General features: G+C 40.0%; 1 protein-coding gene across 1 annotated transcript in view; it reads right to left on the bottom strand.

Annotated features, from left to right (window-relative positions):
- The window catches only part of SLF2 (SMC5-SMC6 complex localization factor 2), a gene marked incomplete at both ends in the record, with an annotated part of 57,982 nt that extends 42,003 nt beyond the window's left edge, over positions 1-15,979 (bottom strand). The window contains 5 exons of the mRNA XM_080694411.1: positions 174-1,165; positions 9,012-9,069; positions 11,776-12,512; positions 13,037-13,080; positions 15,840-15,979. Of these exons, the coding sequence (XP_080550537.1) occupies positions 174-1,165; positions 9,012-9,069; positions 11,776-12,512; positions 13,037-13,080; positions 15,840-15,979 (1,971 nt within the window). The remainder of the gene's footprint in view (positions 1-173; positions 1,166-9,011; positions 9,070-11,775; positions 12,513-13,036; positions 13,081-15,839) is intronic.
- Between the last annotated feature and the right edge of the window lie 1,442 nt (positions 15,980-17,421).

The following is a 17,421-nucleotide window of genomic DNA, read 5'->3' as shown; positions in this document are numbered from 1 at the left end:
CTGATTTACAATAATAAAAGATATGCAAAATTCATTTACTGAATAAGAATTATGCTAGTTTCAGTCTAATTATGAGTTGCAATAAATTTTAAAGTAAGTTTTAATAATCTACCCTCTTTCACTAATTCATCTTTTCCTCTCCAAGTAAAGATAAATGTCACAGAACTACTTACTGTATAGTCTGATGACTGAGATCTAACCCCCTTGGAAAGAGCAGGAGGCTTTCCTGAAGTTGCGGGAGTCTGACTGAAGTTCAAAGCCATTATTTCTTCCAGTGATTTTAATGTTTCCTCTTCCTCATCACTGTCTAGGTTGTAACCTAAACTTTCTTCATCACTATCAAAATCACCCCTTAATTTTCTTTTCAGTGTACTGCTACCTGCATTGGAATTTCCTGAACTCTCTTTATCTGAAGGGGCTTTTTCTGAAGGTACTGTAGGGCTTGGGACACATGGCACAACTTCCAAAGCTGCTGGGGGAGACTTTGTAGGAGTGCCATATTCTGAACGCAAAGATCCCCCAGAAATTTTCCCTGAAGATACATTAGAATCAGCCTTGTTAGTCTTTGCTTTGTGTTCCTTGTGTCTGGAGGATTCTGAAGAATGCCCAGAATATTCTTTAGATGAAGAACGCTCTTTATCTTTCTTAGGAACTGGAAGAGAACAATTTTTAGCATTTAATGGCACCCGAGAGGAACCAGCACTTGGAACATGTGAAAGTAAAGGTAGAAGTTTTGTCTCTTTTGATGTCACAGAGCTAGTAGAAGTTTTATTTTTCTGAAGGTTGCTAGTTTTCTTAGTTGTAGATTTTTCCTGAGGTAAAGGTAAGTGGGGCTTCTGTATCTTAGTCTCTTTGGTACTTGCCACACGAATTTGGTCACTACTCCTGGAAGAATGGTGGCCAGAATTTGAAGGTGCCAAGCTTGCAGAGGAGTGGTACGTTTCCTCATTTGGTTCTTTTGCTATATCTTCCAAGCGTAGCACATCGCCCGGTGTCTTCAGTGCAATATGTCTTATAAATTTTTCTTTCTGATGTGGTCCATCGGGACGCTTCTCAAGGAAGGACTCTTTTGCTTTTGGTATCATAGATTCTCTTGTGCTTTTCAGATCTGAGTCCACAGAGTTCCTTTTTCTTTTGTCAGGAAATTTATTCTGCTTAGAACCTGCTAAAATTTAATTTTTGTCAGATTAGTGAAAAATACAAGATTTCACATAAAGCTCATTCACTGACTGTCTAGAATGCTTAACTTGTAGAATTGAGATTATTCAACACATGTGAAATGAGAACTGTCATTTATTTATCAGTTGATAAATACTGGTGTCCAAAGATTTTGAGCTCATTTTCACTCTAAAGTTATTGAAAGTTTACTATCTTAGAATTAAAGGTATCACTCCTTAAAATACAAACATCCACATATTTATCCCAATGAAAAAACTCCAAAGGTACCCCCCCTCAAAGTAGATATTCTTTTAAGCCCACTTTTAAGTCTATGTGGTACTGGAAATTTAACACTTCTACTATCTAAAATAATACCTTGAATAATACCTTCAAACATATAGAAACTGAACATGGTGGCAGTTAGGAGGCTGAGACAGGACGATCACAGGTTTGCAGCCAGCCTCAGAAACTTGGTGAGATCCTATTGCCGAATTAAAAATAAACAGGGCTTGGGATGTAGCCTGGAGTTAGAAGACCTGAGTTTCATCCCTAGTACCACCCAAAACAAACAAACAAACAAACAAACAAACAAACAAACCCATATATACATATAGGAGAAGCTGTTAAAGGCAAATACATTTTAATTTTTCATTTAAAAATATTCACTCCTGAAGGTGGGCATGGTGGCACATGCTTGTAATCCCAGCATTTGGGAAGCTGAGACAGAAGGAATGAGACCCTGTTTCAAAAATAAAGAATAAAAAATTGGGCAGGGGGTATAGCATCCCCAGAACCACAAAAAAAAAAAAAAAAAAAAAAAATTAAAGCTGGGAGTATAGCTCAAAGGTAGACACACACACACACACACACACACACACGCACACGCTTGCGCGTACTCCCCCCCCTTGTTTTTCCCCTTTTTTTTTTGTGGGTCTGGGGTTTGAACCTAGGGGCATTCGACCTCTGAGCTACACCCCTTGCCCTATTTTTTTATTCTTTATTTTGAATGGGGATGGAACCCAGGGGCATTCAACCTCCGAGCTACAGCCCCTGCCCTATTTTTTATTCTTTGTTTTGCTTTGAAACCGTGTCTCACTGAGTTTCAGAGGGCCTCACTAAGTAGCTGAGGCTGTCCGCGAACCGCAACCCTGCAGTCTCAGCCTCCCAAATGCTGGGATTACAAGTGTGCGCCACCACACTCGGCTGCCTTAGTATTTTTATTCTTCCTCATGTATGCCTCTAGTCCTCAGCTATGTTATGGATTAAACTATGTCCTCCCCAAATGATAGACATGTTCAAGTCTTGATTGATGCCCATTCCACAGAAAGTGACCTTAATTGGAAAGAGAGTCTTTACAGGCATAATTAAAACGAGTTAGTATATGTCCTAATACAATATGAGAAGTGTTCTGATAATAAGAGGAAATTTGGATAGAAATAGACATGCAGAGAGAAGACAAAGTGAGGAAACACAAGAGGATCACATGTTGTCTGGAGTAACACAGCTACAAGTCAAGGAATGCCAGGGACTGGAGGCAAACACCAGAAGCTAAAAGACGGAAGTATTCTCCCTAGAGTTGTCAGAGAGGGAATGGTCCTACTGACACTGATTTTGGACTTCTAGCTTCCAGAACTATGAGGCAACGATTTGTGTTATTTTAAGCTATGCTGGTTATGATACTTGAGTTACAGCAGTCTTAGGAAACTAAGATAAACTGTCCATGTTTATTAGTAGCCACATCCAGAAGCACTTCAGGGAGCTGAGGGAGAAGGAACGAAGGTTTGAGGCCAGTGCGCAGTAAATTAGAGAGACTCTAGCATGCTTGTAATCCCAGTGCTTGGGAGGGTGAGACAGAAAGATTGCAGGTTTGAAGTCAGTTTCTGCAACTTAGTGAGGCTCTCCACAATTTAATGAGATTCTATTTCCAAATAAGAAATAAAATTGGGTTGGGAGTATAGCTCAGAGGTAGAATGCAATGCCTTTGGGTTCTATTCTCAGTGCCCCCCCCCACAAATTAGTGAGACTCTGCTTCAAAATAAAAAATAAGATAGGGTTAGGGTGTAGCTCAGAGGTAGAATCTTCCTGGGTTCAATCTCTAGTACCATATACATGAAAAAAGACAGGGATTGGGGGTATAGCTCAGCAGAAGAACATATACTCTTGGGGTAATTATTAGGTTACAAAGAAGAAAATTACAGAGTTGCTTGTTTGAGTTTTGTTACTTTTTTCTATAGAATTCAGATAATTTACATATAACTAGTAATGAAATATTTCTACTTTTTCCAAGTAATAGACAGACCTGCTTATGGAAAATGTACAGGACAAGTCAGCCTACTAAGAGCTTTTATTACCTAGAATTAAGAGAAAAATCAATTGGTGATACTGGTAGAGGTTCTTTTGTAAGCTCTTTAGGGCAGTAGATTAATTGCAAAATTTTCATCGTTCTTTTATATTCCTTATATAGCCTATAAACTTAAATATTTGTTTTATAGGGTCCCCCCCCATACTGGGGAATGAACTTGGGGGTGCTATATCACTAATCTACAATCCTAGACCTCTTTTATTTTTAATTTTGAGACAGGGTCTTGCTAAATTGCCCAGGCTGGCCTAAAATTTACAACTCTCCTGCCTCAGACTCCGGAGTAGCTGGGATTACAGGTGTATACCACTGTACTTGGCTTGATTTATATTTTTTCATTAATATGCAAAACTGTCAAAGAGAGAAGCTGGGCTTTCTGAAGCATGCCTGTAGTCCCAGTACTTGGGAGGCCCAGGTTTGAAGCCAGCCTCAGCAACTTAAGTGAGATCCTGTCTTAAAGTAAAAAAATAAAATAGGGCTGGGCTTATGGCTCAGGGGTATAATGCTCTTGGGTTCAATCCCCAGTTAAAAGAAGAAAAAAAAAAGTCAAAGAGTAATTGAGTTTATAGAAAGAAAAAAATAGAATATTGGTTATGAATACATTATCAAATGTACTAGGGGGAGATTAAATTTGACTTCAAGGGGTGAGTGCGATGGAAAACATCTGTAATCCTAGTGACTCAAGAGGCTGAGGCAGGAGGACCACAAATTCAAGGCCAACATGGGCTATTGAGCAAGACCCTGCCTCAAAATAAAAATAGGCCGGGCGCACGCTTGTAATCCCCGCGCTTGGGAGGCGGACACAGGAGGATCGTGCAGGTTCGAAGTCAGCCTCGCTGGCTTGAGACCCTGTTTCCAAATTAAAAAAATATATAAAATAGGTCTGGGAGTGTAGCCCGGAGAAAGAAGGGTTCCATCCCCAGTACCACCAAATAAATAAATAAATAAATAAATAAAACAATAAAAATAGTAAACAGGCTGGGGATGTAGCTCAGTACAAAAATAAAAGAAGAAAGAAATGCAAGTGCATGCCTATAATCCCAGGATTTGGGAGGCTTGAGACAGGAGGACTGCAATTTTGAGGCTAGTCTCAGCAACTCAGTGAGACTCTCAGCAATGTTTCAAGACCCTTCTCTTTGAGGATCCCTTGCCCCTTACCAGGCTCCCCTACTACACAACCCCCCCCCCAAATCTCCACACCATCCAATGACACCCCTCTCTATGACTTGGCTGACAAACCCCCCTTATCACCTCCATCCCCTACTTAATCCTTCTCCCACCAACTCTGATAACCCCCTCTCCTTCATCTCAATTAGACTTACACCCCCAGCTGTCTGCCTCACATTCAGACTCCAACTCCCTGCCTTCTCTCTTTTCCCCTCTCCACACACAATCTTGCACTGCCTATCCTAACCCTTCGCAGGGTTGCAGAAGCTGAGAACATTGTCTGGGTCCGTGTTTCCTTTTCTGTCTCCAATTTCCTTCAAGTTGAGCAACAACTGAAGTCCTTTTCCAAAAATTCTTCCAAATTCCATCAAGAGTTTCTCTGGGTTACCCAGTCCATTAATCTCACCTGGCCAGACCTCTATTATCCTAACCTCTGCCCTAACAGCAGATAAAAGATGTAATTTAACACACAACAGAAGCCCACACAAACGAGTTTCTTAAGACCATAGTACAAAATACCAACTATAAACCCAAGCTGACAAATGATCAACATTTCTTGCACTATCACTTCATCACCCAATTAGTCCAAATATATGTAAAAGTTAAAAGCAAAAAGAAAGCTTGAGGATAGCTCCTTAACTCCCCACAGGAAGCTCCTCAATGCCACTTTCAAGGTCTTTACTGATAAAGATGAACACGAGCCCAAAAGGTGAGACATCTCCACTTTATTATTTATTTTTTATTTATTTATTTATTTATTTATTTATTTTTTGTGGTGCTGGGATGGAACCCAGAGGCTTTCTATCTTTGGGCTACACTCCCAGACCTATTTTGTATTTTATTTGGAAACAGGGTCTCACTTAGTTGCTGAGGCTGGCTTCGAACCTTCGCGATCCTCCTGTCTTAGCTTCCCAAGTACTGGGATTACAAGTGCGCGCCATCACGCCCGGCTTCCACTTTAAATATCAAATGTTGGCTTCAGTTTGTCAAGTCCCATCTCCAACCACACACAGGAATCCAACAGCCACATTACCTCCCAACCTCCTGGTGCCTGTTTCTGATGTGAAAACACAGACCACTGAACCAGGGCTTGCTCAATCTGTGTCTACCCACCAAAGCTTGTCTGCTTTGCTGCCATGGGGATACTGGAAATGGGAATGCCCCAGGCAGGACACTCCCCCTCATCTGGGTTCAAACCCATCTTGCCCCTACACCAAATTGCCAAACCAACAACTTTGCCTCACTCGGGACTTTAATGATGGATTGACACTGTCCAGGACCTGCAGCCTCCACATCAGTGAGTCCAAAGAGCCCAGGGTGACTGGGACGGTGCCCAGTAAGCGAATCTCTTTTCTTTTGGATGTTGGGGCTAATTTGTGTGTTGATTAAATTTCAGGATTCCCTTGTTTCATCCTCTGTGTCTATAAGTGGCAGGAGGGGCACTGAGGAGCACCCCCTGATGATGTTCCTCTTTTCTTTACCTTTGGAGCAACTGCCTTAACCTACTCCTTTTTCATTAATCCTAGGTTTCCCATTCACCTACTAGGTAGAGATCGTTTACATAAATTAGGGGCCTCCATCTGCCTGGAGGAACTAACCCCAATCCAACCTTATAGCTTTCTCTGCAGACAGGAAATCCCATCCCATAATCTTTCTCTTGATCAGGTCAATCCCCAGGTCTGGCAAATTGACCACCTGGTCACTGCCAGACATCATAATCCTATTGATATCTTACTTAAGAACCCCTCCTGCTTAATTATGGTTCCCTAATACTCCCCTCAAACCTGATGGAATACTCCTCAAACCCTATATTCATGCTACCACTCCTATGTACCCTGTTCTTCTGCTTGCTAAACCTGCCAAAAACCTCTCCCTGCTCCAACTTAAGACCATCTCCTTTTCCTACCACTAGGCAAAAGGACATCCTCAAAAAAGCTATAAAGCTCCCAGCATTTGGGAGGCTGAGACAGGAGGATAAGAGTTCACGGACAGCCTCAGCTACTTAGTGAGGCCCTTTGCAACTCAGTGAGATCCTGTTTCAAAATAAAGAATAAAAAATTGGGTTGGGGATGTAGCTCTGAGGTAGAATGCCCCTGGGTTCCATCCCCATTACTGGAAAAAAAAAAAAAAAAAAAAAAAAAAGGTATAAAGTGACTATGGTTTTCCCTCCAACAATGGCTTGCTCCCTCTCTGGTTCCTCTCCTGACTGACTACATTACTGCAATCTTCCAAAAGATGCCCAAAAAGGAAGTGGCTGCTGCTTTCCTCCTTCAGACTCAAAGAAGAGCCCTTCCAGCCAGGCATGGTGGTGCACACTTGTAATCCCCGCACTTGGGAGGCAGAGACAGGAGGATCATGCAGGTTTGAAGCCAGTCGCGCTGGTTTAAGAGACCCTGTTTCCAAAAAAAAATATAAAATAGGTCTGGGAGTGTAGCCCAGAGGTAGAAGGGCTTCCAGGAACCCCAGTACCACAAATAAGTAAATAAATAAATAAATAAATAAACTAATTATTAAAAAAAGCCCTTTCCATCCATTAGGACAGCAACCCCCTTGCCAGCAAAAAGTACCCAGAGAGAAACGATGCCCCTTTCCATTACTAAACACGAGTCTAAAATGTATGAGGCAGCTTGCTGGAGTTTTTCCTGGCACAACAGGAAAACCACAAAAAACAAACCCTTCTATACTTGCAATGGTTCTTTCCACCAAACCTCTACTAGGAAGGTGCCAGCATTTGTTCTTTGCACTGTCCCAACCACAAACTAGCACCTGATGACCTGATATGCTAATGAAGGGTTGAAAAATTGTACCAGTTTGACCCAATCAACATTTGTCTATATTAGTCCTCAATTAGGTCCTCTATAGACTGACCCCTCCCCTGCTTTCACCCCACAAAAATGCCCACCTTATACTGTAAGGGTTGCTCTCTACCTTCTGCCAAGACAGTCCCTCCAGGCCTGCATTAAAGCTTTCTCTTTGTGCTTTTGAGCTATGTCCCTTGCGGTCCTTTTTTTCTAACATTAGCTATTATTATGTGTAATGTAACTTATTGAATGAAAATCTGTAAAATCTATTTTTCAAAGCTTGCAGTTACAACAGGAAAAAATATCTGATATACCAGACTATCAAGTTTATTTGGGGGTCTTTCATTTTTGTATCACAAATTTCTGCTATGCTTGAATAGTAATGTTCTATTTTCTAGTTTTAAAAAGATACTTTAAAAATTACTGAGTGCATTGGGAATGGTGGCACATGCCTAGAATCTTAGTACTTGGGAGGATAGGAGGTTTGAGGTCGGCCTCATCAACTTAGCAAGGCCCTCAGCAATCTAGTCAGATCCTGTTCCAAAATAAAAAAATAAATAAGATTGGGATGGGATATAGCTCAGAGGTAGAAAGCCCCTGGGTTCAATCTCCAGTACAAAATAAACAAAAAAATGAGTTAACAACAGCTATTTGTTATTATGTATTTTCTCAACCAACAGATACTAAAAGTACAAATTAGTGTCTTGTAGGTGTCCTTGAGATTTTATGTCACAAAGGCCTGTTTGTATTTGAAATATTAGGAAACACTGTTTTGGATCATAATTAACAGTTTCAACCTTATACAAAGCATCTTCAATATAATACCAAGATTTTGGTCCACAATTCCAAGGACATAAGATTACACTTCTTGACACAGCCAACGATTCAGAAGTAGAACACACTAAATATTAATATAAGACACACAGGAGGTTTTTTTTTTTGGGGGGGGGTACTGGGGTTGAACCAGGGGCACTGTACCACAGAGTTACATCCCTAACCCTTTTTATTTTATTTTTATACAAGGTCTTGCTAAATTGCCCAGGCTGGTCTCATACTGCTTCAGTCTCCTGAATCACTAGGATTACAAGACTGTGCCATCATGCCCAGCTCAAGAAACTATGTATATTACTGGGATTGAGCCCAGGGGCATTCTACCTTTGACCTACACCCCCAGCCCTATTTTATTTTGAAACCAGGTCTAAGTTGCTGAGAGCCTTGCTAAGTTTCTGAGGCTGTTCTTAAAACTGAGATCCTCCTGTCTCAGCCTCCCAAGTACTAGTATTACAGGTGTGCACTACCATGCCTGCTCAAAAAACTCTTAAAGGAGGCAAAGACAAACCATACATTATGCATACTAAATTCAGCTATTATTCTTTTTTAAATATAATCTTATAAAACTTAATTAATCTGAGACACTTAATTCACCTCTAGGAAAAGAACTAAATATTTAAGAAAATTTGTTTTAAAAAGCTGTGTCACTAAAATGAAAATTTGTTTAGAAATCTGTAAATTTATATTGATTCTACCTGAAGCAGGTTCCCATGAATCAGAAGAGGATCTTTTTCTGGAGAGATGTCCATTTTCCTATCAGGGAAATGAGAAAAATTAATTAGAAATCAGAGAAGTACTATAAATTTCTCTTCAAAAGATTTAAATGTAGATTTCTACATTGAATAAAGCAAGCATTTACATTTAAAGGTAAAGTCTATGTTATAAAATAAAGTATTTAAAAGCCAGGTATGGTGGCGCACACTTGTAATCCCAGTATTTGGGAGACTGAGACAGGAGGATCGTGGTTTGCGGACAGGTTCAGCTACTACTTAGGCCCTTTGCAACTCAGTGAGACCCTGTTTCAAAATAAAGAATAAAAAAATAGGGCTGAGGTGTACCTCAGAGACTGAAGGCCCCTGGGTTCCATCCCCAGTACTGCAAAAAATAAAGTAATTAAATAATTTAAAGAGCTAAAGTTTTAAAATAAAGGACATAGACTGGGGATATAGCTCCCCAACAGAGCTCTTGCTTAGCATGTGCAAGGCCCTGGGTTGAATACCCAGCACCACACGCATACCTTTATGTGTTTGTACATACATATATATATACTATTATATTTTATATATAAATAAAATAAAGGGCATTTGTATCATAAGAATATAAAATAGCATAAATAATAAGTCAGTTTTCACAATGCTAATTTAGGAATTTATATTAATAATTCTAAGATTATTTTAACAGGAAAATAGCAAATCTAATATTTTCCAATCACATGGCCATAACACACTCTACAATACTTTTAAGGTCTGATGTACCACCAAACCCTAAAATTCTTATAAAAATGGAAAAAATATTACTTACTTTTATTGATCATCGACAAATCTCATTGGTAAAAGCACCAAACACAAATGTAAAATATAAATATACAAATATATATTCTAATATAGTGGAAATATACAATGTAACAATGCTACTCATGGCTAGAAAGTCATATGTGATTTATTTTTGGTCTATTTGGTTTTTTAAGTTTTCATAATACACTTTCTTTTCTTTTTTTTTCCGGTACCAGGGATGGAACCCAGGGGCATTGTACCTCCAATCTACACTCCTAGCCCTATTTTTCAGTCTTTTAATTTCTGAAACAGGGTCTCACTGGGTTGCAAAGGGCCTCACTAAGTAGCTGAGGCTGTCTGCGAACTGCATCCTCTCCGCCTCCCGAGTGCTGGGATTGCAGGCATGTGCCACCACTCTGGCCCATAGTACACACATTTTCTTGACATCTGACCTTCCTTTGTTTGCTTTTATACAGAGAAGCACTCTAAATTAACAACTTGACTTTTTGGAGGAGAGGAACAGCTTTTATGCTAATCTAAGTCCCTATTTTTTTTTTTTTTTTGCAGTACTAGGAATGGAACCCAGGGGCACTCTACCTCCAAGCTACACTCCCAGCCCTATTTTTTTATTCTTTATTTTGAAACAGGGTCTCACTGTGTAGCAAAGGGCCTCACTAAGTAGCTGAGGCTGTCCGTGAATCATGATTCTCCAGTCTCAGCCTCCCAAATGCTGGGATTACAAGTGGGTGCCACCAAGCCCGGCTTTTAAATTCCTATTCTGAAAAGAAAAATCTCATGAGGTTAAGATGTATTGGGATAATTTCCTAAGTCATCATTTCTAAGTTTTCTAAAACCCATACTCAATTACTTAAGATTTATATATAATCTACATCATTGGTTCTCAATTTTTTTTTTTTTGGTGATACTGAGAATTGAACCCAGAGGCATTTTACTTCTTAGCTACATCACCAGACCGATTTTCTTATTTGGAAACAGGGTCTCACTAGGTTGCTGAGACCCTCACTAAATTGTTTAGGCTGTCCTTGAATCTGTGATCTTCTAGTCTCAGCCTACCAAGTGCTAGGATTACAAGTGTGTGCCACCACAACCGGCTTTCAATTTTTAAAGTACATCAGAATCTTCTGGAAAGCTTATTAAATGAGGATTGTTGGGTTTTTGCTCCCACTGTTTCTGGTTCAGTGGGTCTGAGGTGTGACCTGAGACTGCATTTTTGTTAAGTTTCCAGGTGACATGGACTACATTTTGAGAACCTCTACTCTAAACCATCCTATCCCCCCCCCCATTCTTCATATATCTCTCCCTTCAGCAGATCCTACCTTAAAAAATGACCATATATACCTAAAAGGAAGAATGCCATTTTCCTGTTTTAAAAAGATCCTTGTTCCTGGTCTGAAAAAATAAAGAAAAAAAATTCAAGCCAGGTGTGGCAGTGAATGCTTGTAATCCCAGTACTTGGAAGGCTGAGATAGGAGGATTGAAGTTTTGGGGACGGCCTCAGCAAGTAGTGAGACTCTCATCAGTCTAGTGAGACTCTGTTTCAAAATAAAAATAAAACAGGGCTGAGAATGTAGCTTGGAGGTAGACTGCCCCTGGGTCAATCCCCAGTACCCACCCCCCAACAAAAATAAAAGCAACTTAATAATGGGGCAGTAGGAAAAAGCCTTAGGAAAAACTGGCTTCTATACAAATTGTATATCAGCAATTCCTTAAATAACAATTATTAAATATTTTAAGACGTTCAAAGCCAGCCTCAGCTACTTAGTGAGGCTCTCAGCAACTTAGTGAGACTCTGTTTCCAAATAAAATATAAAATAGGTCTGGGAATATAGCCCAGAGGTAGAAGGCCCCTGGGTTCCACCCCTAGTACCACAAAATAAATAAATACTTTAAGACATCTTATTCTAAATATGGTATAGTAGCATAATTCAGAAATTATTACACATACCAGGTTTGAAAGATTACTCTTTCCAGGTATGACATCGCTGTGTTTACTTTGTTCCTGCCTTGGTTTATATTTCCTTTCTACACTAGAGGATTTTAAGGAAAGATTTCTTGCTTCTGAGAAAGAATTTTCTGAGTTGATTCTCTGTTCCATTTGCTCCTTTCTTAACTTCTTTAGTTCTCGTTCTCTGCAGTAAGAAGCTAGTGACAACTGGAACTTAGCTCCCAATGGGCTTTCGCCTGGCTGGTGCCTGGACAGACTGCTCCTGCTACTCAGACTTCTGGAGCTGTTCTTGAAGATGTCAGCTTCTGTCACAATGGCTTGCTTTTTGGAGTCTCCACTGGTGTTGCCTCTCTCTCGATCACTCTTCTCCCTGCTATTTTCACGAATGAATGGTGACTTCCTTCTCTCTGGAGACCGATGTTTTTTCTTTAGTGACTTCATTTCTTTTGACAAACGATATGAAGAAGCAACATAGATATGTGCTCCTTTGGATAAGCATTTGGAGCCTAGTGACACACAAGGCCGACGTGACTCGTGCACACCACAATCTTTCGGGTGCTCTTTAGCATCCTTCATGAAGGCTTCTAAAATTGAGCTTTTTTCTGAAGGCATCCTTTTGGGTTTGGCTCTTTTGGGTGAGGGTAGTTTCTTCCCAAACTGCTCTGTCCCTGTGATGGACAATTCACTTCCTCCATATCTGATGTTTGATTTTTGTGGAGAATCCAACATATGTTTATCTAAATAGTCAATTAAAACACATACAAATTGTGTATTAGTAAGATAACATAAACTGTTTTGTTAATATTTGTCTCTACTAATGCTAAAAATATAAACTATATTAAAGATATAATGAAAGTTTTCAAACCAATAATATGTGGGCAATAATATGCCTTTTATGAGGGGATAAAAGAAAATAAGACATGGTTTATTAACAGCCTTTCACAAAGCTCCCTTTTGCTATATCAAATAATCTCCCTATGGCTCTACTTACAAGTTACTGTATTAGAGAATCAAAATAGTATACACTTAAACATTATAGACTGGAATAATATTTTAAATATAAGATCACATAACAGTAAAAAGCTTTTGTTTAGAACTTGAGCTTATTTTTATAAAAAAATTATCTTCATTAAAACATGGCATTTTCAATTTTGCAGTGTTTAATCAAATAAAGTTTATGTTTAAAAGTTGGGTCCATCTTTCTCATCTCTAAATAGCCCACACATTAAAAAAACCAACCACGTATTAACAGTACACATACCTTGTTTTGAAGCTGGTTTGAAGAAATCTATAATTGATTGTTTCCTGAAAATAAAAGCATAACTAATATGGTATCACATAAGCAAATATTAAAACCTCAATAATTCAGATTAAGTGGAGAATGCTAGATTTGTAGAATATAGGCTGGATTTCATTATCTGGCTTAACCCCTGGCAATGGCAATTATACTTTGCTAAGCTATGAACAACTGAAAATTCATTACTTTTACATATGTAAGAGTTTATAAACTAAGATTTATGCAATCTATAGCGCTAAAATGGTAAAACTGGATGTGAATCCAGGAGATTGGTAGAGTGCTTCTTAGTACTTAAACTCCACAGCTACACAGTAGAAGGGAAAACTTCGGGGACAGGCATCTTATTCTACTTGTTGATATGTTCCGTGATTGGTTCAAAATAACACTTAAATCAAAATCTGCTAAATGAATAATGATTATAAAAATGAAGTAACACCTGAGTAGACTCTCATAATAAAAGAGTAGATGGCAGTATGGCAATGAGTGATTTGGTTGATTTGGGGAGGTAGGTGAAGAATGTGCTGGGCAATACTTGAAAGAATCAAGTATTAGGTTCATAATACCCTTTATACATTATAGTAAGATGTTAGTCTAAATAATAGCAAAAATCGGCATGAGACTTCATAATTGGTGTTTTAAAATTTTAATCTAAGAATTCTTAAGATATTAAAAAATAACATACTGCTTAGGGCAAAACAAAAAGAAATGGAAGAAAGCTAAGTAAAAAAATAAAAATAAAAATTGCTTTAATTTTTAAGCACTACCATACCCTAAAGCGGGCACAAAATGAAATAGGACCATATTACTAGAGTTTATAATTCTGACTTGTTCACATATTTTTAACGTTCTGGCCAGTTGTGGTGGCATAGGCCTGTAATCCCAGCTATACAAGAGGCTGAGGCAGGAGAATCACAAGTTTGAAATCAGCCTTGGTAATACTGTTATTACCTGTTATTACCCTGTTTCAAGATAAATATTTTAGAAAAGGGCTGGGGATGTAGCTTAGTGGTAGAATGCCCCTGGTTTCAATCCCCAGTACCACAAAAGCAATCAATTTCTGGGAAAGTTGCTACTATGTACTCATTTTGCTGAAAGAAAATAAGCTACAGACTACCAGTTTCTTTAAACATTTATCTACTCTGAGGAGGAGTATTCAGGGAAAACCAGAACAATCCAAATCCAAGGTTAAGCTTCTTTTACATCTTACACACTTTACTGGTTACATTAGAAGACCAATGCATATCATTACTGGTTTACTGAGAGTTCAACATGTTTGTTTGAGATGTTGGTAGAAAACCCAAGTGGTTAGGAGATGAATATGAGTGACAGGTTATGGAAGAATATATGCACTTGTTTACAGAAAGTAAATTACATCCACAGAGTAAAGGAAGAAATGCTAAAAGGTCTGTAAAGGGGAGAAACTATGATGCCTGATAACTGGGAGAGATGCCAAAAAACTCAGTAGTAGACTCAAAACAAGATTATACTAAATATGTTATTACATTAATTACTAACTGTAACACAGCATCTTTTCCTTACAATCTTAGTTCTCAAACTCATTTTCAATTAGTACATCAGAGAAAAATGGCCTTAGGTAAAACATACAAGTAACCTGTAAAAATAACCAGGAATGTAATTTTCAAGATGTAATAGTTCCCTGAGTTCATATGCAAAAAAATGTCCATCACTTATTTGTAACTGGTTAAAAAAATAACAGCTTCACAAACCCTTATCTGAAATTTTTGGGGCCAAATGTGTGTCAGAATTCTGAATTTATTAAATTTTGGAAAGGGGATAATTTGAGTGTATTAATAATTTGAGTGCAAAGCCCCTAGTGGGGTGGTGCTACAACCTGTAATTAAATACAGAAACATTTTCCCAGCAAAACTTATTAATATTCACACTTAATAAAGACCATGAGCAGCCTTACTTTAGCTTTGGTCAGGTTTGTTGCAGAATAAGATGCAGGTATAAGACTTACTGAAAATGTCTGGTTTTCATAGCTTTCAGAATTAGGATAGGATTGTGTACCTATACCATGATATTAGAACATGAATTCACCGTTAAATTCTGTCACAAGCTTTAAAACTTAAAATAAAAGACAGTACCAAGTTCGTAGAGAATGTAAAAACGTTTTATTGTCAGTGAATGTCATTTGATCAAACTCCCCATCTTATTACATAGCTCCCAGGCGATAATTACAAAAAAAAAAAAAAGTAAAAAGATATAAAAAGGCCTCTTGGGGAGGCACGAAGTTACTGAAAGAAGAAACAATCAGATTTCAAATCTATATTTCCTTTTAAATATTAAATATCGTGCCCACTGGACTATAAAGTAATTCGTGGGTTTCCCTCATCACATCTTACATAATTTCACCCGCAATACTGAAAAGGTTCATACTACTAAACCACTAGGATCAGAACTGCAAACATACAGAAAACGATCCAAATATGCATCAAGTAATTAGGGCCCCGGGTCAAGCTCTCGAAAAGGACAAAAATCACCTTCTACCTAAGGCGGGCTCTCCGTATCCATCCAGACTAGTGGTCACTAGACCCAGAGAAGCGCCCCAGCTACAGAAAAGGAAACTCCAACTCCCAGAAGCCCCCGCGCGGAGGGGGGGGGGCGAAGGTTTGCCAGGCCCCGGAACTCCAAGGCCGGAGCTCGCGGAGGATGGCGGGAACTGAAGAGCGACCGTCCGTCCGCAGTCCTCCCTTTTACCCTTGCCCCCGCGACCCGGCCCCTTCTCAAGCCCGCTGCACGGTACCTGTCCCCAGGACTCTCTGTTCTCTTTCCCGCTGCAGCAGGGACGGCACTGCCGGGTCTCAGGTGGCAGCGCGGGGGCGACGACCCCGGGGCTGGGGATGAGGGGAAACCTGGCCTAGTGGGGATGCAGCGCCTTGTCATGTCGGCGCCGCTCGCGACGGCGGCATGAGCTGTGGCTGGAGAAGTTGGGTGTGTGGTTGCCGTCTTGCTGCTGGGACTCGGGGAGGCTGTCGGAGCAGAGGTGGGCGGCACCCCCTTCTCTCTTCATGGCGGTTCTCTCTCTTCGGAAGTGACTCCGGTGTGAGCGGGAAGGAACCTGAGGACCAGCAGGGGGTGGGTCTTACTTGAGAAGTCGTGTTCTGATTGGTCGGCACGGGAGTCACTCTGGTGGTAGCGCAATAGAAAGCTACCGCTTCTCAGGAGAAGGCGGGACTTCAGAAAGGGGGAGGGGAGGAAGAAAACTGCCCGCCCAGCTTGTCACGTGTGCCGGGGGCGCTCGGGGCCGCGTCGGCCTTGGACTGCGCAGGGGCTGGAAGGCGCGGGCTGCCGGGGGCGCTGCGGCACCTGGCGACACCCGTCTGGCAGCAGAGCGAGGGGTGAGGTTTGCAGAAGCAAACTGGAGCCTGCAGCTGCCCTCAATTGAAGATGGCCAACAGTTGGGTTCCTGTGTCACACAATCGTTCCTCAGAAATCCCCAGCTGTTCATTATATCGTCACTTTAACATCTTAGGTCAAAGTGCCATAATACTGTCACAATTTCCTCAGTCTGCACAGCCCAGTCTGAGGATTCGTCTGTCCTGCAAGGGGTTTGATAAGTGTTTTCTTTTGTTAAGGAAAAAACACCATTGAAAATAGTTTTTCTTACACAAAAGCATTTTGTTTCTCATGAGTTATCTATGAAGTCCCTGCAGCTGACTTCTTAGGACATTTTTTAATTGGACAGCTTTCAATTGCCCAAATCAAGTGTGCACAGCACAGACTAGTGAAAGCTGCCAGTAGTCTAGTCCTTTGTGCTTTTGAGGCGTTATTCAGCGTTTGCCTTGTAAGCTAAGAGACTGGTCAGAGTATCTCTGAGCCTCGGTTTCCACATCTATGCAATGGGTGTATTACTTTTCTGGGTAAATGTAAACCGTAAAAGAAGTAAACAATGTAAATTGTACAGTTCAGATTCTCCCATGTAGTTGGTACTGAGTAAATAAATGATAGTTCCCTTTCCTTTGTTCTCCAGACTATTTAACAGTGAATTTAATATCCCATAAAATCTTCTAGAGACAGGACAAATACTGTTATAATAAATATTAACAACCAAAATATCAATCTTGAGGATGTCCATGCCTTAATTGGCAGGGCTCTTCAATCAGTTGGATGGAACAAAATCTTAAACAGCAGAAAAGAATTTGGACAGGCTTTCACGTTTATTGTACTGAAATTGAACTGCTTCTGTCACTTAAGCATGGCGGGTTGACCTGAAGTTCACCTCTTTTCTCTTTCCCAGTAGCCCTCAGGAAGAATTAATGTGGAATAAAGTGGCCAACCGGCTGGCAAAATAAATTAGAAGGTAAATAGTGAACATACAGGTCTCT

This window comes from Muscardinus avellanarius (genome assembly GCF_963383645.1).
Source record: "Muscardinus avellanarius genome assembly, chromosome: 4".
Taxonomy (NCBI): domain Eukaryota; kingdom Metazoa; phylum Chordata; class Mammalia; order Rodentia; family Gliridae; genus Muscardinus; species Muscardinus avellanarius.
Note: the sequence above shows the minus strand (reverse complement) of the source record. Positions and strands in the feature narration are given on the sequence as shown.